Genomic DNA, 23,663 nt, shown 5'->3' on the forward strand with positions numbered 1-23,663 from the left:
GATGTTCTCTCTTGCCTTGTTGTTCTGTTTGTTGAGCTTTTACATCTCTAAGGCAGTGATTCTCAGTCTGGTCCTCAGGGACCCCAGTTCTCTGTTCCACCAGGTAGTTAATTACAGTCATCGGATGTGTCAGGTCTAAATCTCTCTGTTCGAGGGCTGGAGTGACTGCTATAACAGGTGAATGTAATCACCTCTCAGACGTAGCAGGAAACCAGAGCAATCAAACTTCCAACTGTCAACCCAGAATGCATTGCATCACACAATCAATTCTGTAATATTAACAATATTAAACTTTATTTAACTGCTTTCAAACCAGAAATAGTACACACATCATTCCAGCTAGAAAGCAGATAATAATGGGACATTATTATTTCCGTCAGGCGGTAGGTAGCCTGAGGAATATTGTGTTTGGTCACACTTGTTTGTGTATGTGTGTGTGTGTGTGTGTGTGTGTGTGTGTGTGTGAGAGAGATCTAAGTCAACCATCACACGGTTAAGACGTGAGTAATTATGACCATAAAACCCAAGAAAAATATTAATGTGTATGCATTAATATTTTTCCTAACTTTCCCCTACGTTATGAGAACAGCCCACCTTCCCCCCAAATTAGAGAAAAACTGATTAATGCTGTCGCTCCACTACTCCCTAGAAATGCTATTATATATTGAATACAAGTGTCATCAATGTAGTAATTGCAATGTGGACTGATGAATAAAAGAATGCCGGGGTGTCTGGGTAGCCTAGTGGTCTATTCTCTATTCCGTTGCCTACCAACACGGGGATCGCTGGTTTGAATCCCTGTGTTACCTCCGGCTTGGTCGGGTGTCTCTACAGCCACAATTGGCTGTGTCTGTGGGTGGGAAGTCTGATGTGAGTATGTGTCCTGGTCGCTGCACTAGCGCCTCCTCTGGTTGGCCGGGGCACCTGTTCGAGGGGAAGGGGGAACTGGGGGAAATAGCATGATCCTCTCATGCGCTATGTCTCCCTGGCAAAATTCCTCACTGTCAGGTGAAAGGAACTGGCTGGCGACTCCACATGTATCAGTGGAGGCATGTGGTAGGCTGCAGTAGCCGAATACCATTGGGGAGAAAAAGGGAGAATTAGCCAAAAAAAAAAAGAAAAGAAAAGAATGCCGGCGTGTTTAACAAGTGCCGTTTACTTCAACAGGCTAAATGTTAAGTAAAGCAATAGTCCTCAGTAGCTGGCAGAGCAGCAGTGACATTGTTAAACCTGGGCACGGAGGCTACAGCCCTGAATGTTTTATGAATAGCCTCAGATCTCAAAAAAGTAAAATAATAATAATAATTAAAGAAAATAGGCAGAGGTCTATTCATCTGTTGTTCCAATCATGCATTAAAGCCCTCAAAAATAATATGCTATAGTTGATCAAAACACTCAAGTACCCCAGACCGACCCCAGAGAAATGGCTGATGAGATGAGATGAGATGAGATGAGATGAGATGAGATGAGATGAGGCGAGATGAAAAACACAAGTACATTTTGATCTACTTCACACTACTTGGCACACCCGCATTTTGCGTGAGTGTTGAGAGAGAAAGGTGGGGCCACACCGCCTACCTGAGCAGCGTGTGTGCTCAGCGGAACCTCTTGCTTTTCATTGGGGCGCCCATGTTAACATGCTAGAGCAGCCACACAGCCCGCGTGAGCAGCGTGGCTCAAGCGCAGTTCAAGCCACACTGCATCTAGAGTTTCACCATCAGGCCTATTTTCCCCTGCGTGAGGTGCATGGTTCTCAGCAAAAATAGACAGTGAAAGTGATCTGTTGATAGTCATACTGACATCATACCAGCAACATTACATAACTGACACCTTTCACTCAATCATATCTATCTCTGTAGAATACGTCATAGACATGAAGAAATATGTCACATAAAAATGTCTGCAGCAGCAATGCTGTCTGTGTGGACACCAGAGATGTGAGCACCACAGCAGTTCAGCAAGATAGCCATCACACACAGGTACAGGTAAACAGTGTGAACCAGGCCAGAGGGAGAATGAGAGAGAGAGAGAGAGAGAGAGAGAGAGAGAGAGAGAGAGAGAGAGAGAGAGAGAGAGAGAGAGAGAGAGAGAGAGAGAGAGAGAGAGAGAGAGAGAGAGAGAGAGCGAGAGACAGACAGACAGACAGACAGACAGACAGACAGACAGAGAGACAGAAACAGAGCATTGCACCGGTTACAAGGCTTGTCATTGTTGGCATCTGATAGTAGCTAGCTAGCTAATTAATTCACTTAGGGAAGACTTGAGGGCTATGGGTATAAGAAGCTTTTAAAAAAAAGAAAAAGGATGAAGGGAATGAGGTGCAGGCAAGGTTAGAGGAGGTGAAGCAAGAGTTATATCCTGTTGCTGTAGCAGCAGATGAGTCAGGACATGAGTTCCACAATGTTACCAGATATAATGTGTGTGTGTGAGAGAGAGAGAGAGAGAGAGAGAGAGAGAGAGAGAGAGAGAGAGAGAGAGAGAGAGAGAGAGAGAGAGAGAGAGAGAACGAACTTGAAAGAGCAATAAGAGCATTACAGAAGAAGGGATGAGGCCATGAGATGTTATCAGATGGAGAGAGCACAGAATCCATTGATTACACTGCAGTAAGTAATACATAGCAATAGAATGCTGACTGATGTACATCTGTTGCTGCATCCAATAGTGTTGCTGTGTTGTGTGACTGTCAGCCCATATGGAATAATGAGCATTGGTGACTATTTAGCCAATATGGGAAGGAATAGTGCATTAATGATTTGTTTTTGTATAATCTGAAATTGGTTAGTTTGTTGGTTAGGTCTATAAAAAAAAGAAAGACAAATAACATGGGTTTATGATCCAATCATCACATCAAAAAAATGAGAGATGTTGTTTATATGGTGGTTGGCATATGCTGATTGCATCCTTTTTATGACCTGGACAGGAGAGAGGAGAAGAGAACAGGAGGAGAGAGCAGTGGAGATGAGGAGTGCAACAGACAGATGAGACACAAAAAGAGCTACTAGAGAGGTGAAGAAGAGGACGGTATCAAATAGAGAGATAAGACACAGAGTTACCACACAGCCCAAAAAGGAGCCCTTGTCACACAACAGAGGCAGAAGCTATGAGTCCAGGGTTGGTCCATTATCAAAATTGAACAAAGCATTGGCATCATACAATCTAGCACATGACTGCTTCATCAACATCAAGGCTCTTATTTTTTTCCTCAGCGTTTTATTTCTGCTGAAAATAAAGATAAAAAAGTTGAATGAGAACCCAGATTGCACTCATTTTGTTTATTTTGATTTCATGTTGTGAAAAACAGCCTATACACACCTGACCACAACCGTTTGGTAGAGCACAGTGTTTCACATCTTATATTAAGTTTACTCTGAGATGTCTTGAAAATGATGCAAGTATCGAGTGAACATCTAAAGATTTCTGGGCTGGGCTAAGCCCTCAATGTTTCAAGATGCAAACAACACCTCTGCATATTAGCACAGTATCGTAGCTATATCTGTAGAGCTGCTTTACAATATTACCTCCAAGTGGTATAAAGTAATATCAATCCATTATCTGAATCGCTTATCCTGCTCTCAGGGTCACGGGGATGCTGGAGCCTATTCTAGCAGTCACTGGGCGGCAGGTGGGGAGACACCCTGGACAGGCCGCCAGGCCATCACAGGGCCACCACACACACACACACACACACACACACACACACACAAACACACATTCATACCAAGGGACAATGTGGTATTGCTGATTCACCTGACCTACATGTCTTTGGACTGTGGGAGCAAGGAAACCGGAGCCCCCGGAGGAAACCCACACAGACACGGGGAGAACATGCAAACACCACACAGCGGATGACCCGGGATGACCCACCAAGGTTGGACTACCCCGGGGCTCGAGCCCAGGACCATCTTGCTGTGAGGCGACCACACTAACTGCTGCACCAGTGTGCCGCCATAAAGTAATATTATATATGTATATATATATATATATATATATATGTAAATAATAATAATAAAGAAGCAGAAATATAAATGATAGAACACAACTGTAATCGATGCACATTATACATTAATATTTACCAAAAAATGCTGTAAATATAATCACTACTGCTGTCTATCCTGGGGAAAACCATTCAAACAAGTTGACAGTGCGGATCTGTTTGGAGCTGTTGAGCACTTCATGAACTACGTGGCTGTGTGGCAGAGAGATCAGAGTGGTGGGATTCTCTCTTTCAACAGGCGCGGGATAGACCAAAATGGTTGCACTGCAAGCCCTCTCTTCTTGTAAAGTGCAAGTTCATATTATACTTGGCCGCATTCGTGCGAGGGCCCGCCTAGGAGGCTGCACATCCACAGACTGACAGACAAAATGTTTTCATTAAGTAGTTTTTTAGTTCGAGCACTACATATTAAAAAACTTTTTTTTCCATAGTTCCCCTTCAATCGACATGGGCACTGTTCAAAAAAAAAAAAAAACCGGCCGCATACTACTGGGCCTGTCAGCCTGGTAAATTTTATGCACAGTTTAACTAACTATATGATCAAGGACCTTTCGTGGTTGCGGTGATTCAAAACCTTTGAAAAACCTGTTTTATACTGCAACTGAGCACTAACTCCTCAGCTGGTTTTCCACCTAAGTCCAAGCAACGGAGAAGGGGAGATATGTAGGCAGTGCCTCTGTAATTTCCCTTCTCCCGGTAGGCGAAACAAAGGGGTGGTTTGTCACCGAGTCTGAGCACCAGAGAAGGGGAGGTACACCTGGCAGAGACCTGCACTCTGTTGAGTGCACTACTGTGATGACACCTGTCAAAAATCATACTTAACAAATAACCCGAAAGTGCAGACCAAATAATGTAGCTGAGAAAGCCATCCCAAATTTAATGAGGAGAAAATGAATGAATGAATACATTTAAAAAGAAAATCAACTAAAAATGTCAATCAAATATCCTCTGGCTGGTAGGAAGCCCAGTAACAGAGCCTTGTAAATACTTATTGATAAGGCTCTGTTAATGCAACAAATACCGATGAAAACTATTAAATCACAGACCAAGGTTCAAACCCTCCATCAGCCAGGAAACACCGACCAGTAAGTGAGATGTCCTAAAGCAAGGCATTACCAACTTCAAGAGCAATGCTACTTCTTTGACCTTGTGCTTTGACCTCCCTGCAAAGGGGGCAAGCAGAAAAAGACCTCATCTCACTACAGGGATGACTGAAGTCTCACATTACCAACATTATCATGAACAATTCAACAATAAATACTGCCCTGTGCAATTATGTGCTGCCAAAATAATTGTCTGTTCTAGACTCAGGGATAGATGACAACCCTTTCAGGGAACTTGTTAACTTTATCCATCACTCTCATGAACAGTGATCATTTGGACGTGCTGGGAGTGAGTTAGAGGACACTGCTGATGATAATAACGAAGATGGGTGTGTGTGTGTCTGCATGTGTTCTTTGAAGCTTCAGAGATTGTTTGTACATATTATTCTTAGAAAGCATTGTCTGACCTGGAACCTTAGGACCTCTAATGCACAGTAGCGTGTCAGGACTGTGGAAGTCCTCACACACACACACACACACACACACACACACACACACACACACACACACACACACACACACACACACACAACAGACCTTCATCATTATCACGTGTGTGTGTGTGTGTGTGTGTGTGTGTGTGTGTGTGTGTGTGTGTGTGAGAGAGACAGAGAGAGAGTGAGACACTTCCAGTGGCTGCATGACAGGACTTCTGCAGTATAGCAATCGGGGAAGAATGTCACTGGACTGATGAAGGCTATGTGCTGGAGAAGTGCAAGGGTGTATGGAACACAGGAGCTGTCATACTGAATGAATCCTTGCCACTTGCCTCTCCTTTCCCATCAGTTCTGTTCGATTCTGACAGAGTGTTAAAATTAAACAGCACTTTCGGGGGTCGTGTGGTATATGGGACACGAGAGTTGCAAATAAAAGATCTCTATCTCTCATTAGTCCAAGCCGGCTCACCACATTGATGTCAGGAGTGGGATAGAGCGAAAGAATGGAGAGGGAGAGCCAGAGACTGGAGCAGGACATCGAGCAGACCCTTTGGCGCTTGGGAACCTGGCACGGCAAAAGATGGAGCCCACCAGAGACCGGATGTTTTCCAGCCCAACCTGATGGCTCCAGTACACCGTGGCTCCACCACCTCCATTGGCAATTCTACTGGCCTGGCTGTTGACGTGACATGGAGCTGTACGTGCACTGCTGCGACTCCTGCACCCACCGGGCTAGGGCTGGCTCTGAAGTGTGACAGAAGAGGGTCTATGGCACATGGTGCTTTGGGCTTCCTGTTCGCCATCGACGGCCCCCAGGACATTTGAATTAGGGATAATGAACCCTTTATTTGTCACTTCATTGCATGTGCTTGCAAACATGAAATGAAACAAAATATAATTTCCCCCAACCCACCGCAGTACAACAGAAAGATAAAACACATCCCAAAACTACAAGGACTATAAGAACACACATATCCAACTAACACATATATCCAAACTAAAAAAAAAAGAAAAAGAAAAAAATCACTGTCCAAGGGAACGAACACCAGCCAGGATGACTGTCAGAACTGCCGGTCTGAATGAGCTAGCAGTTAGCTTAGCCTGCCCTGCTTCTGCATCCTGTCAGACTGCCCTTGGTGTTTCTGCTTTGGGCGCAGCTCCAGGTGGGGGCCATGGTCCTTGGGCCCACCAGAGGCAGCAGACTAGGCTCCCTCCACCAATCCAACTCCAGTCCAGCTCTCCCAGCCAAACGCCCTCAAGACATCCCCCTGCACTCCACACGATGACACCAAAAACACCACAGTCAATGCTAGGTGAGCCTGCTGCCAGACCATCCTAAGTGATATCGCAACTGCCGGTCTGCATAAATTTGCGTGAATTCGCACCACCATCTTCCCACACTGCTACAGGTTGAGGTCACTGCAAATGTGAACTCACATCACCATCTTTGCACACTGGAAGCAGAACCTTCCAGTGTGGGAACCACAGACCCTCAAGGTTCCGCTTGAGGGACTATGTCTTGGGTGATGGGTTTTTCGGGGATGACTGACCCCTCAGGTGGGAGCTATTTAGCGATCAGGGAAGACGGTCGCTGGACTGATGACGGCTATGTGCTGGGGAAGCACATGGGACACAGGAGCTGCCATTTTGAAAGAATCTTTGCCTCTTGCCTTTCCTTTCCCTTCAGTTCCATTCAGTTCTGAAGGAGTGTTAAAACTAAACAGCATTCTTGGGATCGTGCAATGTATAGGACACGTGAGTTGTGAATAAGAGATCGCTATCTCTCCCTCTCACCCTCTCACCAGAAGCCTGGGAGTTTGAGGGTTCTGCACAGTATCGTAGCTGTTCCTAGGACTGCACTCTTCTGGACAAAGACCTCAGATATTGTTCCTGGAATCTGCTGAAGCTACTCTCCCATTCAGGGGGGGGGGGGTCAGAGCCCCTAACGCTCCTATTACCACTGGGGCTACTGTGAATTTCTCTTCCACATCTGATCTAGTTCTTTCCTCAGCCCTTGGTATTTCTCTAGCTTCTTATGCTTTCTTCCTGCTGTTGACACCACTTGAGATTGCTACATCAATCACTACTGCTGTCTTCTGTCCCTTGTCGACCACCAGAATGTCTGGTTGGTTAACCAGCACATACTTGTCAGTCTGGAACTTCAAGTCCCACAGGATTCTTAGCTCTGCCATTCTCAACAACCTTTGGTGATGTCTCCCATTTGGACTAGGGGACTTCCAGTTTGTATTCAATACAAATATTCCTGTACACTATCCCAGCCATGTTGTTATGCCTTTCAGTGTACACTTTCCCAACTACCATTTTACACCCTGCTACTAAGTACTGGACTCTCTCAGGGGCATCTTTGCACAGCCTGCATCTTGGGTCTTGTCTGGTGTGGTAGACCCCTGCCTCAATCGATCTGGTCCTGAGTGCCTGTTCTTACGCTTCTATGATCAGAGCCTCTGTGCTGTCCTTCAGTCCAGCTTTTTCTAGACACTGGTAGGATTTCTCAATATCAGGCATGTCTTCTATCTGTCAACGGTATATCCCACGGAGCTGCTTGATCTTACATGACACCTTCTCTTCTTCTTTCACACTCTGTCTTCTGCTGCCTGAGGTACTCACTCAGCAGTTCATCTTGGGGGAGGGGGGGCATCTTTCTGATGTACTCATGGAGGTTCCTCGTTTCATCCTAGACAGTGGCCCTGACACTCACTAACCCTCGGCCCCCATCTTTTCTCTTATGGCACAGTCTCAGGCTGCTGGACTTCAGGTGGAAAACTCACTGCATCGTGAAGAGTTTCTGTGTCCTGATATCTGTGGCCTTTATCTCCTCCTTTGGCCAGCTTATTATTCCAGCTGGGTAGCTGGTGACTGGTAGGACATATGTGTTGATGTTGTGGATCTTATTCTTCCCACTGAGCTGCTTCCTCAGGACCTGCCTCACTCTCGGGAGGTATATTTAGCTATATCTGACTTCCTTGCTGCTTCCTTATGGTTTCCATTCACCTGTGGAATACCCAGGTACTTGTAACTGTGCTGCATGTCTGTATCATGCCATCTGGTAATTCAATCCCTTCAGTGCTCCCCACCTTTCTTCTTTTTGTCACCTTCAACCACACTTGTCCAGTCTGAATGACATCCCGATGTTGTTGCTGTAGATCCTGGTGAGGTGGATCAGCGAGTTAATGTCTCGCTCATTCCTGCCATACAGCTTGATGTTATCCATGTATAGGAGGTGGCTGATGGTAACTCCACTTCCGAACCTGTGTCCATATCCACTCTTTGTGATGATCTGACTGAGGGGGTTCAGGTTCAGGCCAGACTAAGGGTTCAGGGTCCATGCAGAACAGCAGCAGAGAGAGTGCATCACCTTGGTATATGCCACATTTGATGGTTACCTGTGTGATTGTCTTTGAGCTGGCCTCTAGTGTTGTTTTCCACTGCCACATTAAGTTCCTGATGAAAGCTATTAGTGTCCTGTTATCTTTGTATAGTGCTAAGCACTCCAGTAACCATATGTGGGGCATTGAATCATAATATTTCTTGTAGTCGATCCAGGCTGTGCTCAGGTTGGTCTGTCTGGTCTTATGCCCCTTTTCCACTACATGGTACCTGCTCAACTCGACTTGTTTCGTTTTGAATTACTGGAAAGTACCAGCATTTTGGTAACTGTTACCACTTTTCTGGTACCACCTTTGTCAAGGTTCCAAAAAAACTGGAGTGAGTACCAAAATCAATGCAGATCAGCTACACTGAGGGGGTACTGTTACGGTAATGGAAAAACGACATGAAGCGAGTCGAGTCGAATTGAGCCGGTACCATGTAGTAGAAAAGGGGCATTAGAATCTTGGGTGACTGCTCTATCAACTCTGATCAAAGCTGATGCTTTCACCCTCTGGTTTGTTCCCAATTCCTTTCTGAGTTTCACTCATGTATTGACTTATGAGCCCATTCAGCTTAGCTGCTATGATGCCTGATAGGATCTTTCAAGTTGTGGAGAGGCATGTTATCGGCTGGCAGTTTGAAGGTGTTGTACCCTTGTGGGGATCCTTCATGGTCAGTATTTTCTCCACCGTGTTAGCCAGTAAGGGTGACACCCTGATGTTAGTAGCTGGTTCTTCTGTGTCACCAGACGTTCATGGAGTGTCGTTAGCTTCTTCAACCAGTAGGCGCGAATCATGTCAGGGCCTGGTGCAGTCCAGCAATTCATGGTTGAGACTCATCGTAGACATGAACCAGTGTATTCAGGCATGTAAATTGGCCATAAACCGTCTCTCTTTAGATCCCTGTAATACAAATCTCATTATGCATTATGGATAGATAACATATTGGCTCTCATATCATTTCGTATCTATCTCACCATTGTACAACATGCAGAAAACTAACAGTGTCTCCCATGTGTCCGCAGCATGTGTTGTGCCAGTGTTTTCTAGAAGACTGAAAGCTTTCCTTCCGAAAAAAAAAGAAAAAAAAAGTGGTTCTACAAGCTTTAACACGCAGCCACAGTAAATATATGCAGGACATATACATGTGAAAATATAACCAGACAAAAAACAGTGGGTATTGAATCAAAGAGCTTATTTACCCCCCCCCCTCAAAAAAAATAAATAATAAAAAATAAAAAAGTAAAAATAATACGAACAATATTCCTTTGACTAGTTTAGAGAAAAGACAGCTATTTGGCACTGTGTTAAACTTCAAAGACAAAGAGAGAATATGATATATGTGAATTTATAAGTGAATTGAATGTTAAGTGAACGTTCTGCTTTGCTTGAGGGAGAAGCTGTTCACTTGGGCATCTTGCTTTAACTGAGGTTCTCTAGAGTCTGTATTCAAATGTAATATACTTAATATACAAACAATAGAGACAATAAACATGCCTGACATTGGAAGGTACTATGGCTATTTATTTATCACTGCAGAAGAAAAGCAACATCTTCAAGACCAGTTTGATTCTAGAGACACAAAGAGGAGAATGGAGAATCTTTGCAGAGTAATGTTTTTTTTTAAGTTTATAAGTAGTAATAATACTCTATTTATGGGGCGATTGAAAACATTTTTACCATCATGATTTACAATTATTTGTGCAAAATCACTTCCCAAAAGTCAGTTGGTTCAATAACCCTCAATTTAGTCATACACTGCTTAGAGTCAAATAATGCAAAAAAGACAGCAGAAAAAACAAAAAAACAAATAGCCAATCTCCTTAGACATGGCAGCAGCTTATCGTCAGCTGTATTTTATATGCAATGTAGGTAGAGTTTCAGGCCATGTAGCATTTAGACTGAGGGCTGTTTGCCAAAAAGCCACTTGTTAAGGCCACTCTAATCCACGCAATAGGAGACTAACCCATGTCTGGTAGATTTATTCCAAGAGAAGAAGCCAAATAGCTTTAATCATTTAACACAAAAAGTCATTCAGTGAGATAAGCGCCTTACCTCACCAAATGACTTTGTGCAAGATGGCCAGATACTTGTATTTTTATTGAAACTTAAATTTGATAAATCTTGGATGAAAAAAAAATGCATTGACCATGGCATATGACCTGTGCAAAGAAATGTATTATGTTCAAGCCAATTCTCTTGGCTTTTGATTATTTCTCTTTTTTTCCTTCTGTCTTATTTCTGAGTTTAAGAGTTTATTCAGTTGTATGTATATTTTTATAGACTTTTGAGTTGATTTTTCTTTTTTTTGGTATGGTGTAGTTCAATGTGTGGACACAACTAAAAACGTTTTGAGCATCATTGCAGTTGATATAACTAACTCACATTACTGTCCCCCATCCATTGCTACATGCATGATATGCAGGGAAAAACTAAGTTTGTGGGAGTATGTTCAGCTGTATCAGTCAATATCAATTGTCCACATCTCTCTGTGCAATCTCTATGGTGGTGCATAGAATTGTGCAATATCTGCAAGATCAAATCCACAAGTAAATATGTATAAGGTTATACATATATATACCTTTGTTAAAAGAAATACTCAATGGTAGGAAAAGTGCTCAACAAATAAGGAGCAAATAATCCAGTGATTCAAGTAAATTATTTAAAGAAGTTACTTGAATCACTGGATATATATATATATATATATATATTATTTTTTTCCCTTCTCCACTACCAAACATTATATAAGGTTTGTGGAGAAGATGTGTCCTTGCAACCTGATGGTTAGGTTCCTGAATGGGCTGCTGTTTTTGTTATACTCATTTGAATATATGTTGTTATATTCAAATGAGCCCAAAACAACAATAAAGTCTTGTTAACAATAGCTGTCATGATACTCCAGGGTGTTTCACTTGGAAGAAAACTTTATCCATGAAGATCTAATACAAAGATAGGTGGAGAGCAAGGTGGCCCAATGGTTAGCACTGTTGCCTCACAGAAAGAAGGTCCTGGGTTCGAACCCCAGGCCATCCCAGGTCCTTTCTATGTGGACTGTGGAGTTTGCATGTTCTCCCTGTGTCTGTGTGGGTTTCCTCCGTGTGCTCTGGTTTCTTCTCACCATCAAAAAGGCATGTATGTTAGGGTTAATACTCCTGTCTGTGCCCCTGACCAAGATAATGGAAAGAAGAACTGGAGTGGGTCCCCAGGTGCTGCAGCTGCCCCCTGCTCCTAGCTACACAGCAAGGGTGGGTTAAATGCAGAAGATGAATTTCCACATGGGGTCTGTGAATGTTCTCATTCATCCAGGTCATGGTTATCCAAAGGAGTTGAATCAAGTGCAACTGGACTTGCAGTTGATTCAACTCCTTTGGAATTCCACATAGGGATTAATAAAAGCATTTATTATCTTAGGTATGACACGTTGCATAAAACAAGCAAGCGGTGACAGATAACTCTCTTGTTGCACAGTGTTGATCTGTGAATTCAAATATTTATTATGTTATATTTAATATTATGTATCCATTAATTATTAAGTTAGAAATTTTACGTATTTTGTCAGGAAACTGCATTTTGACTCCAATCATCAACCAGTCTCCAAAGAGTATTGATGCATGCTCAATAATACAGGTAAGGAAATCGAAGAAAGTTGAATCAGTTCATCTGGACACCTTTATTGACAGATACGTTTCATCCCTCATCTAAGTGACCTCTTCAGTCTAAACTGACTGCAGGTATCCCCACCCGTTATACAATACAGCTGCATAATGACTGAAACCAATGATTGGTTTCATATGCAAATTGTAAATATGCAAATTGCCGTGGCCAACCATTCCCCAATACTTTGTGAAAAGTACACATGGCCATTAAAACTCTAGTTAATGGTCACAGCAATTTGCATATGAAACCAATCATTGTTTTGGTCATATACCATTGTATTGTTTATAAGGGTGGGGAGACCTGTAGTCAGTTAAGACTGAAGAGGTCACTTAGATGAGTGATGAAACATTTCTCCCATTAAACGCTGTGTCCAGATGAACTGATTCAACTTTCTGTGACAGCCTCCAAAGAGTATAAATGAGCTTGAGTTCACGGTAGTTGGTTAAATACTGTATCAGCTACAAATGCATGCATGTGGATGTGTCACATCTGTATAATAGTTTATTTAGCAACTATATCATTCCAGGTGTATTACACTCCCACTTAAAGATGTGTCAAATTATGAAGGGGCAGCAAAACAATGACAAAAAATGAATATCATTGGCAACTTATGGAAGCATCAAGACAAAAGAGCCACTGCATCTTTGAGCGGGAAGAAAAAAAAGAAGCTCTGCACTACCCAATTTGTATCTTAATTCAAGTAGATTAGGTTGGATACCAACACTGAAAATGAACATCCATTTCTAATGGCCCATTAACATAGTACAGATGTAATTCACTTTCATCAAGCTAAAGCAACCAGGGACTAAAGGGCCATTGAGCACTGCAGTCCACACTTATAAAATAAATGTTGTAGTTATACATGGTTCATTAGTAGAAAAGGAACTTATGGAGTATTTCATGCACCTAGTAATAGACCCAAAAGCATTCTCTGCACACTGCCTCAGATGTGAGTGCCGCGTAACAACCTGGCTCACAAACCTCCCATGCACTGGCCCAGCCACGCTGCCTGGTATAAACTCAAGTGCAAGCGAGTGATTACAGGAAAGAGGAGCAATGTTGGGAGTAAGAATGTCAGAGTAGGAGGAAGCGTGTGAGTGTGTGTGTATGGGGGGGGGGTGCCTAGGAGAAAGTGAAACAGTGTGTGGGTGGAGGAGGGAGTATAGGAGCATAAAGGCAGGCCAGAAATGAATTGCTTAGGGCCTTAATGTGCTTTTATTGTGAAGAGGCAAGGTATAAATTAGGCCACACTCAATTAAGTTTGTGAGACTTGTACTCAGGGGACTTTCAGCTCTTAGAAAGGTTGTTGAAATGCAGCACACAGCAAACTATGACTTAATGTAGTATATCCAGGCAGAGTGCTTTCCTATACGCTACCTCCCCTTCCTCCTCCATGTTCCCTTATTCGTCCTCATCTGCCTTTTTTTTCTCGCCAAGCATCCATTTCCCCCGCTCTTCTTCCTTTTCATTCATATCTCTTCTTCTCCTTCACCCTCACACTTCCTCTCCTTTTCAACCCTATTCACACCCGCTTCCTCATCTTTCCTTTTCTATGGTTCAGCTTTGGTCTGTGTCTTCCCATGTCTGGGCCAGAACATTAAAAGTTACTTAGCCACCGGCTTTCCGGCTACTTTTTTTTTTTTTTTTGGTCTTCTCACCAGGAAGACATTAAAATAAACACAGTCCAAAGAAGTGCTGGGCGATATGGAAAGCATTTTTACCACGATAATAATAGGGAATTCAACACGATATCATACATATATAGTATATACATATATATAGGGAATGTATGAGGTGCCATTTATAGGCACCCCATACTATGGCAAACTATGGTTTATAGGTAAATAGGAATTTAACACAATATCAACACATACACACCCATATATCACATCTGCTTAAAAATGCAACAATATCATATTTAAGAATCCAACTGAGGCTCATCACATTGAGTTGTTTGGTAACGTCGAATAAAACATCAAATCAAAACTAGTTTTCAAATAATACTCACTAAATATTTCAAAGCTCCTTTTTTGAGAAATGTTAGGTGATAGACTGTCATTTCTGTCATTGGACAACAAAATTGCATACAACGATACGTCAATATCCGAACTGCATCCAATAACATACCAATGAACACAACAACACAATAATTGATTATATTGAGTTACGGGCCAGCCCCTGTGCAAAGTAACTCCAGTTGATAAAGCCCACTGACCTGATCTGCATTGATCATGTTGTCTTTTATAACTTTCTTTGTCAGGAGGTCCAGGTGCCCCCTTTTCTCCACCGTAGAACACTTTTTTTAAAAACACGATAGTCCAGGGGAATTTCTTTTTCCCACCCTATCTCCAACGCCATGTGAAATGAAATCAGCAGGACAGACGAAGTTAATGAGTTGCCACAGATGTGCGGTCCACATGGGGCCTTAACTTCCACACTGCCGCTAATGATTGGGATCTATTCTCTGAAGAAGTGAGGCGGCCTGTCAGAGTGCTGGCAACCATCCAGAGGGAGTCCAGCACACACCACCATAATCTACAAAGGCCAGTGGCGTTCCTCGGCTCTGCTCTCACTAGTTAATATCTAACATAGGGGGAAATTAAAAATGTCGAAAATCAAACAAATGGCTTTAAAAGCTACTTCCCTCTCTCTCTTGGTTTTTCTCTCATTCTCTCTCCCTCTCTTGTCCTCCCATTTCTCTCTCTTTGTTTGGGCTCCCTCTCTCTCTCTCTCTCTCTCTCGCTAGCTCTTATTCAATCTCTCTCTCTCTCTCTTTCCCTGTTCCTGGGGCTAGTGGAGCTCGGTGGCAAGTGTAGCGTGGTGTAATGTGAACAAGCGGAACCTGCGAGAGCTAGGAAACAGGCCAAGTAAACAACCTCCCCCTCTTGGCCCAGGCATGACCAATTTCAGAAAAGGGACATTTCTTCCCAATTAATTCAGCTCCACCAAAGTGGAGGAGGAACAGACATCATGAAGAAAGGTTTTGTTTCTGCTTGCTCTGCAGTTTGACAGTTACATTTTAGGATACAGAAACGGATTCACACTGAGGTCAATCTGTAGGGGGTGATTTGATAAATCCAGAAGGATTTTTCGTTTCTTTGGAGATATTTGAGAGGAAATAAACACTCAAAGTTTGAGGAATTTAAAAAGTGGGATTCAGACTTTAGACTCACTGACATGTCTAAAACCCTGTAGACAACTTTTAACCCCCCCCCCCCCCCAGTGTTTGCGCCACTGTCACAAAGACAACCGGACTTTCTGTTTATGAGCAGTCTGGCTACTGTCCAAAGCAAGAAACAACCGTACGAATCCAAATTAGAACTAGAAACCTCAATCTCAGTGCTGTAATAAAGGCAGAGGAAAACATCCGGTAGTAATAAGTGGGCAGGTTGTGTTACTTACTGATCCAGTAGAAAGAATGCCAACAGAATTGTCAGTTTGGGGCCCTCGCAAGTCCTGGGTGTTGTATCGAACTCTGTTTCCCCGTCGAGATCTGTTTCCCCCTAGCCAGAGTTCGACACAACACCGGGACGCTTGATTAACCTTAACTCAACCTAACCCTAGCCTTAACCTAACTTCAACGTAACCCTAAACTTAATTAACACTACATTAACCTAATCGTAACCGATAGCTAACCTGTTTCCATCCGAACGCTTTCGTCTCACTACGAGGAAACAGATCTCGACGGGGAAACACAACGCCAAAGCTCGCTCCATCGAGTGAATGCCCACCTAAGGTTCATTCTTGTTTTACCTCTGTTTCTATCACTCTCCCTCTTTGCCCTCTTGCCTCCTCTGTCAACGGGGCTCTTGTTCTCTTTCCAGGTAGAGTTTCCACTGTCACTTCAGTTGTTCCACCATCCGCCATTTCCGCTGCTGAGGATAGCTACTGGGGAAACAAAAGCGCTCTCCTCTTCCTATTTTGGTTGCACCGTGGTTGATTCACTTCCTTTGTGCATAAATCGAGCCTTCATTTTCCCACGAGTCGAACGCGCTGGCAGACAGAATTGCACGGTGAAATAAAGGCTTATAGGGAACCAATCTAGATACTGATGGATGGTGTCATTATTCTATAGTCATTATACTGTGCAATCAAAATTATTTTTTCTTTAATTTGCCTTTTCTCCCAATTTAGTGGCCAATCGATCCCTGTGTTAGTTCAAACACCCACCCTCGTACCTTATGCGTTCGCCAACTGCATCTCTCCGGCCGGAAGTCACGAAGGAGACGCCTCGCCACTTCCGTGACAAAGCGAATCCAGGTCGAACCACACACACAGAGACGCCGACTCCGCCCCCCTCCCGAAGACAGCGTTGCCAATTATTGCTGCTTCATGGTGTCCGGCCATAGTCGGATCTGACGAGACCCCAGTGGGCAACTGCATCGACACAAAGCCGATGCTTAGACCGCTACACCACCGCGGACCCTTGTCTAATCAAAATTTACTTCACAATGATAAGTTAAAGCAAAAAGGTTGTTTACTGCCGCTTTAACATTGACACGTTCAGACTGACTTATTACTGTGTTTTACCAGCATAAAAACTGGGTTGTCCGTATTATTAGCCTATGTTTAAGGAATGCAATCATGCAAGATGACGGCTGTAGGTCTACTGTTTTGCATATCACAACTTTAAGACAACAAAGCCTCTTTATACAGTTGGTTGTGAGATTATGCCTTGTATGTACCCGGCAGTTAAAAAAAGAACAAATGAAGCTTTCAAAATATTCCTCTCCAGCAAAAAGCTATGATATAGCAAGGGTTTCTTCTCCTTTGCTTGATCTGTATTTACATCCTTTGTTGTGACAAACAACTTGACAAGGATTTTATTTTTTATTTTATTTTTTATAATTTAACCTTATTTACCAGTAAAAGTGCAGTTAAAGTAGAACTTTTAGGACAGCCACAATTGAATATAAAACAGAAGTGACAGGAGACTCACCGAACACAGTCCGGGCGGGAACTGATTCTTTATTAATCCAAAAGGAGACTTGTGCCAAGATAACAGTCATGATACAAGGGATGTAGGTCTGAATCAGGAAGAAGCCCATTTTCCTTTGCAGGTGGAAGTGAACAGTCATGATGACATATTCACCTGCAAAAAAAACATAAAGGATTCTTGCTTAGGTTGACAGCAGCAATCCATTATACATAATGAGACTGCCCTACTTAAGACCGACATACAAAAAGGGTGATTCTACAATAAGAGGACAGGAAAAAACACAAAGTTTTGCCTCATAATCATTACAACAACACACAAAATGGAAATCCTTTGCCATTATAAATTAGATAATAGCTATATAGATAGATAGATAGATAGATAGATAGATAGATAGATAGATAGATAGATAGATAGATAGATAGATAGATAGATAGATAGATAGATAGATAGATAGATAGATAGATAGATAGATAGATAGATAGATAGATAGATAGATAGATAGATACTAATTCACATCACCCTCACATATATAATTCAATTATCAAAAAATAAATAAATATAAATGATACAATATTATTTCAAGATATAACTGTTATATAAGCATCCTCAATTAATCTTAATAGGGGTATCAATTGTTTCGATTTCAGGCATGTCATGCCGCGCACACACAATAGTGACTGTCTTGTGGAGTAGGTTATGGATATATCTTAAATAAACCTATAGATCCACTGTTCAATGCAAGATATACGACATGAAACTAAACCATCTTAAGCAAACCATTTCTGTTATTAATTGCATGCGAGTGTAATGACAAAATGACAAAAAGCAATCTCGCGTCATGTTCACCAGCCCTGTCCGGCGCCGCTGTGAGCCAATTAGAGTGGAGCAGATCACAGAGATAAAGTTAATAAACCAATGCCATTTGCGTATGCTTATGGTGCAGAGTCATGAAACGGGGAAAAAAATAGCCATTTCCCTTCAATAAAGACTTACCCATGGTGACTGTAGCTAATTTGCATGCATAATATGTGCAACAATTAAGAGAACTTGTTTCTAATTTCATGCAATTACTCAAAGATTAAAAAAAAACACATCCCTAAGAGATAGACAGATAGACAGACAGACTAATGTATCAATCGATCAGATGACTTCCCATTTGGAACACAAGATACAAGGTACCAGATAAGCCTGTCATAACCTCAGACCACTGATCTCTATGTTTTGTACATTGCCAAACCCTATCACTCATGTCAAATGTAGAAACCTTGAATGTGCTGTAGGCTTCTCTGAAAGAACGACTGATCACATAGACACATTCAACCCATCTGCAAAAGAGACAGCTCACAGCATTGTTCTGTGAATAAATGCAATGTACTAGATCTAACATTCAGACTTGTAAAGGCTCAAAACAGCACAGAAATGGTTTGAATTTCATTGACAGTCCTTTGCTGACAGAATTAACAATATTGGGGAAATGGAAAGAACAACAAGCAAGACATTCCCCAAATCCACCAGTTACCTTACTTCTGCTGTGTCCAGCTGCACACAGCAAAAGCTTTTAGTAATTTGATGGTTTAAAGGGTAAAGGCAACCATGTGTTCGTGAAGCAGTCAGAGTTGGAACTGGTTTAGCACAAAGTCAGAGAGCATTTGGAGGGAGGGGGGGCTGCTCACCTGTGTTGGACTTTAACCGCTCACTCGACACCGTCTGACCGATGAGGTCGTACTGTAACAGACTGGATGACTCCTGCGGCACCTCGACAGAAGAAAGAGGGCCTTTCTTCCAGGTGTACACAATCTCACTGATGGGGTAAGCATCTGGATGGGACCAACAGGGGATGATCAGCATACGGAGAAAATTAGGTTTTGTTTTAAAAAAAAAATTGTTTTGAGAAATTTGGATGACACATTGCCCATATTACAACATGGATATATGCTGTGAATAAAGGATCAATACCACATAACTCGAGTGACACACTTACGAAGGTTGCCGGCAACTAATACCCGACAAAACAAAGACGCTTGCACAGACTGAGTAGGTGGTTTGGAGGTTTTAAATAATTCATTCAATTAATGGATTTGCCTTTTTTTCTTTTGATTTTTTTCTCCATTTTTCTCCCCAATTGTGTCCGACTAATTACCCCACTGCTCCACCCCCTCTGCTGATCCAGGGAGGGCTGCAGACTACCACATGTCTCCTCCAATACATGTGGAGTCGCCGGTCGCTTCTTTTCACCTGACAATGAGGAGTTTCACCAAGGGGACGTAACACATGGGAGGATCACGCTATTACCCCCAGTTCCCCCTCCCCCCTGAACAGGCGCCCCGACCAACCAGAGGAGGCACTAGTGCAGCAACCAGGACACACACCCACATCCAGCTTCCCACCCGCAGGCGTGGCCAATTGTGTTTGAAGGGACGCCCGGCCAAGCCGGAGGTAAAGCGGGGATTCGAACCGGCAATCCCTGTGTTGGTAGGCAACAGGATAGACTGCCACGCCACCCAGACGCCCTTGCTTTTTTTCTAAACAGACATCAAGCATTTCGGTGAGAAATTCTTCGAATTGATCCTATCGGCGTGAGTCACTCAGCAAAGCGTGTGATCTTTGGAGAGCGACGCCATCTGCCAGACGGATGGGCTTCAACCAAAACAACTTACAGCTTCCAAACTTCAGCGGGCAAGCGTGGCCGTCCATCGGGAAGTTCATCAGACGCATGGGGCACTCCGCATTTATAGTTAATCTGTGGGAATAGGCGAGACTTTAAAAAACTGTTTGATTTATATTTGATACCGGCAAACTAATTTAGTAATGACAACACTTTTAATCTAAATCCCATCAGCATGATACGAAGTTATACAAAAGCTGCGACACTATTCAAACAATGAATATTTTATGTTGCAGTTTATACAGAGTAGATGTAATAACCTGTTCAGTGATGGAAATATATATTGCTTTTGCTCACTATTCAATGTGTAGTTACTGCATCTCCAAATGCTGCAGCTTGGACTACATAAACAACATTAAACTTTGAAAATTCAAAACAGAGATTAATAAAACAAATGTGTCTACAGTAATGGAAGATTCAAAACTATTATTTTCTCTGCCTTAGTTAGACATTGGCTGTAGACCAACGTCCGGATGCATATATTTATTCATTCAAATAGTGTGTATGTCGTATCGGAGAAAATGTCTTTTTTTTTTTTTTTACATCTGAAGGCAGACATGTTTTGTTTTACCTTCCAAGGCCTGGTTTCTAGTCCAAATGGTGGATCATAAATTTTGGAACAGAACTCTGTATTTCTTTTCATCTAGATATGTGTGTACTCTTGGATGCTTGATTGTTTGGTTTTGCTTTCCAGCTCTGTGTTCTATTCCGGTCCTGGCTGAGGGATAAAGGCAGCGCCGCTCCAAATGTCCGGCACAGTTACCTCATGGTGTAGAGGATTGTTCCGTTTTGCATGATGCGAAACAGCTTGTTGGGGGTGGTCATGTTGTGAGAGATCGACCTCTTGCCGTTCCGGAAAAAAGTGTCAGGCGTCCAGATCTTGCTGACCATCAGGTTGTTGAGCCGCAGGATCTCGATGGGGCCCTCAAACTTCAGCCGCTCGTCAATCCAGGTCTGACGGAAGAACACATCCATGGTGTACTCCTGGAGATCAAATGGTGGAGAGGGAGAAAGAGAGAGAGAGAGAGAGAGAGAGAGAGAGAGAGAGAGAGAGAGAGAGAGAGAGAGAGAGAGAGAGAGAGAGAGAGAAAGAGAGAGAGAGAGAGAGAGAGAGAGAGAGAGAGAGAGAGAGAGAGAGAGAGAGAGAGAGAGAGAGAGAGAGAGAGAGAGAGAGAGAGAGTGGGCCACAGATTCACTTAAACTTGCTGTGTTGAGTTTGGATGACGTAAATGTTTTATCAAACTCCAATGACTACACGTATTACAAACAGACCTGTTGTGATTACTAGCACAACTGCTTCCACTGCTACTACAGCTACTACAAATACTACTACTCACCACATTACCATTGCTACTGCTAACACTAGTACTGCTAGCACTACTACTTATTCTTCCCTATTGTTGTTAGTATTGACTCTACTGCTACTACAATTCCCAAAACTTTTTTGTTTTTTTAAGGCATATGGATTAGGGTTGATTTTAAACGTTTCAATTACCTTATTACATATTCATATATTTTTTTATCTAACCCCAGAAACACCACATTATTAAATTAACTGGCTGTGAACAATCCCACCAATAGTATTAATATGCCCCGCAGTAGCCCCACAGTGATGTTGGCTTACTATGATATTGCATTTCACTTTTTAATACCCCTAATGCACCTTCTGTTTTAAAATAAAAGGTATTATCCACCAAATGCAAAAGAACACTCTGTCTTTCAAATATGGTATCGGCATGTAGCCTACAGTGGGACTCAGTGGAGGAGGATGCTTTTAGCTGGATGGCTTTGCTGCCCCGCACGCCTGCCTATGAGCCTGCCACCAGCATATCACATGGCACAGCTAGTAGGCATTAGATGCTGCGAAACACATTATAGTGTTTAAGGGAAATCAAATGCTAAGCATATCCCATGACAAGAGAGAACAGCCTATCCTGCCCCAGTATCAACCACGTCTCTCTCTCTCTCTCTCTCTCTCTCTCTCTCTCTCAGATGGAGGGGGGGGGGGTTGTCAACCAGATTAAAATCCTAAGCTCCACTAATGACATCCTGCCCAAACGCTGGAATAATGAAGGCTGGGCGGACCACTACTTGGGTCTGTGTGCATGGAGACTGTGCCAAAAACTGTATGTAATGCTGCCCTGCTGTGCATACACCACACGAGACTGGGCAGACAATTGTGGAGAAATCACAAATGTTGCCCAGTGTATTAATCAGTAGCATCAGAGGTAGTGCTTTCCTTAATGAGGGAAGACGTGAGGATACTGTACGCACCATCTCAACATCTGAGACAGGGCCAAAGCTGGTGACGAAGATGTCAGTTTTCACCTCCGTAACTGGACCTGTAGTGGAAAGGTGCAGTAAACAGTAATTCACCAATTGTCTTTATTGCAGATTGAAAAAAACAAAACAAAAAAACAATCCATGTAAAGCGTATTTCCCGGTGTCTAACTTAAGTGTTTAATGGTTTTAAAGTCAGGCTGAAAAGACTGACGTAGTGCGATGTAATGTGTTTTCTTCAGAGATGAGCAAATGAATGAGATCAAGTCAAGAGTGCACACTTCCCTCGGTGAGTTAATTACAGGTAAGATTAATTAGCTGAATATATGTGTATCTTTCCTTACAGAGCTATGGGATGTGTAGATCTGAACAGAAAAAAACAAACGCTTTACCCGGGACAAACTGAGAGCAAAACTTTGTCGACTGTAAAAAAAAAGAAAAAAGAAAAAGAAGGGTACATATTCAGCTAGCTAGGTAAAACGGTTGTTATAAATACAAACTTCCATACCCCCAAATCCAGGTCGTAGGCCTGTTGTCGTAGCCATCCAGTAATCTATCCAATATGCGCGTGATGTTATCCAGATATATACTGGTGTCGCCGTGCTGATTCCCCCACGCGCCGCTCGCGCTGCAAAGCAGAGCCACGCATGGAAACACCGTCCAACCGATTAAAACACCGTCCAACCGATTAAAACACCGTCCAACCGATTAAAAGACCAACAAACAACAGCTGCAAAGTTCCTACACAGAACAATTCAAGCCATTTCTTAGCATTTCAGTACATGTACGCCGTGCGTAAAAGTCGAAGGACAACACACACTCGCGACACACTCTCACACGCACACACAGGCTCGCTAACACACACGCACACGCGCACAAAGAGTTGAGGGACTCACCAGGACAGAAACAGGCAAGAGAAAAAGAAATCCATGCCTCGCAAAACACCCCACGACCAAAAAAGCCCTGGTCAACTTTTACAATCAGCATCTTCCGTACTTGGGAGACATGTTGAAACGCGGGTCAGGTTTTGGTTGTGAACCGCGTTGCGCCAGTCCAGCACGACTTGGTTTGGTCTCCAGTGCGACTGCGCCCGGCTCAGCCTGAACCGCTCAGTTAGAGAGGGGGGTGGGGGGGGAGTAAAGAGTTTTAAGAGTGAGGAGCAGTGAGGGAGGGGGGGGGGTACAAACATTAATCGGAAT

General features: G+C 42.9%; 1 protein-coding gene across 1 annotated transcript in view; it reads right to left on the reverse strand.

The window, feature by feature from the left end:
• Window positions 1–23,451, reverse strand: part of gabra6b (gamma-aminobutyric acid type A receptor subunit alpha6b) — a 33,090-nt gene extending 9,639 nt beyond the window's left edge. Inside the window, 9 exon segments of the mRNA XM_056284290.1 lie at window positions 17,520–17,672; window positions 19,193–19,336; window positions 20,177–20,259; window positions 20,948–21,168; window positions 22,459–22,526; window positions 22,973–22,991; window positions 22,993–23,092; window positions 23,361–23,416; window positions 23,419–23,451. Of these exon segments, the coding sequence (XP_056140265.1) occupies window positions 17,520–17,672; window positions 19,193–19,336; window positions 20,177–20,259; window positions 20,948–21,168; window positions 22,459–22,526; window positions 22,973–22,991; window positions 22,993–23,092; window positions 23,361–23,416; window positions 23,419–23,451 (877 nt within the window).
• Window positions 23,452–23,663: the final 212 nt, after the last annotated feature.

Source organism: Lampris incognitus, chromosome 8, assembly GCF_029633865.1.
Source record: "Lampris incognitus isolate fLamInc1 chromosome 8, fLamInc1.hap2, whole genome shotgun sequence".
NCBI lineage: Eukaryota > Metazoa > Chordata > Actinopteri > Lampriformes > Lampridae > Lampris > Lampris incognitus.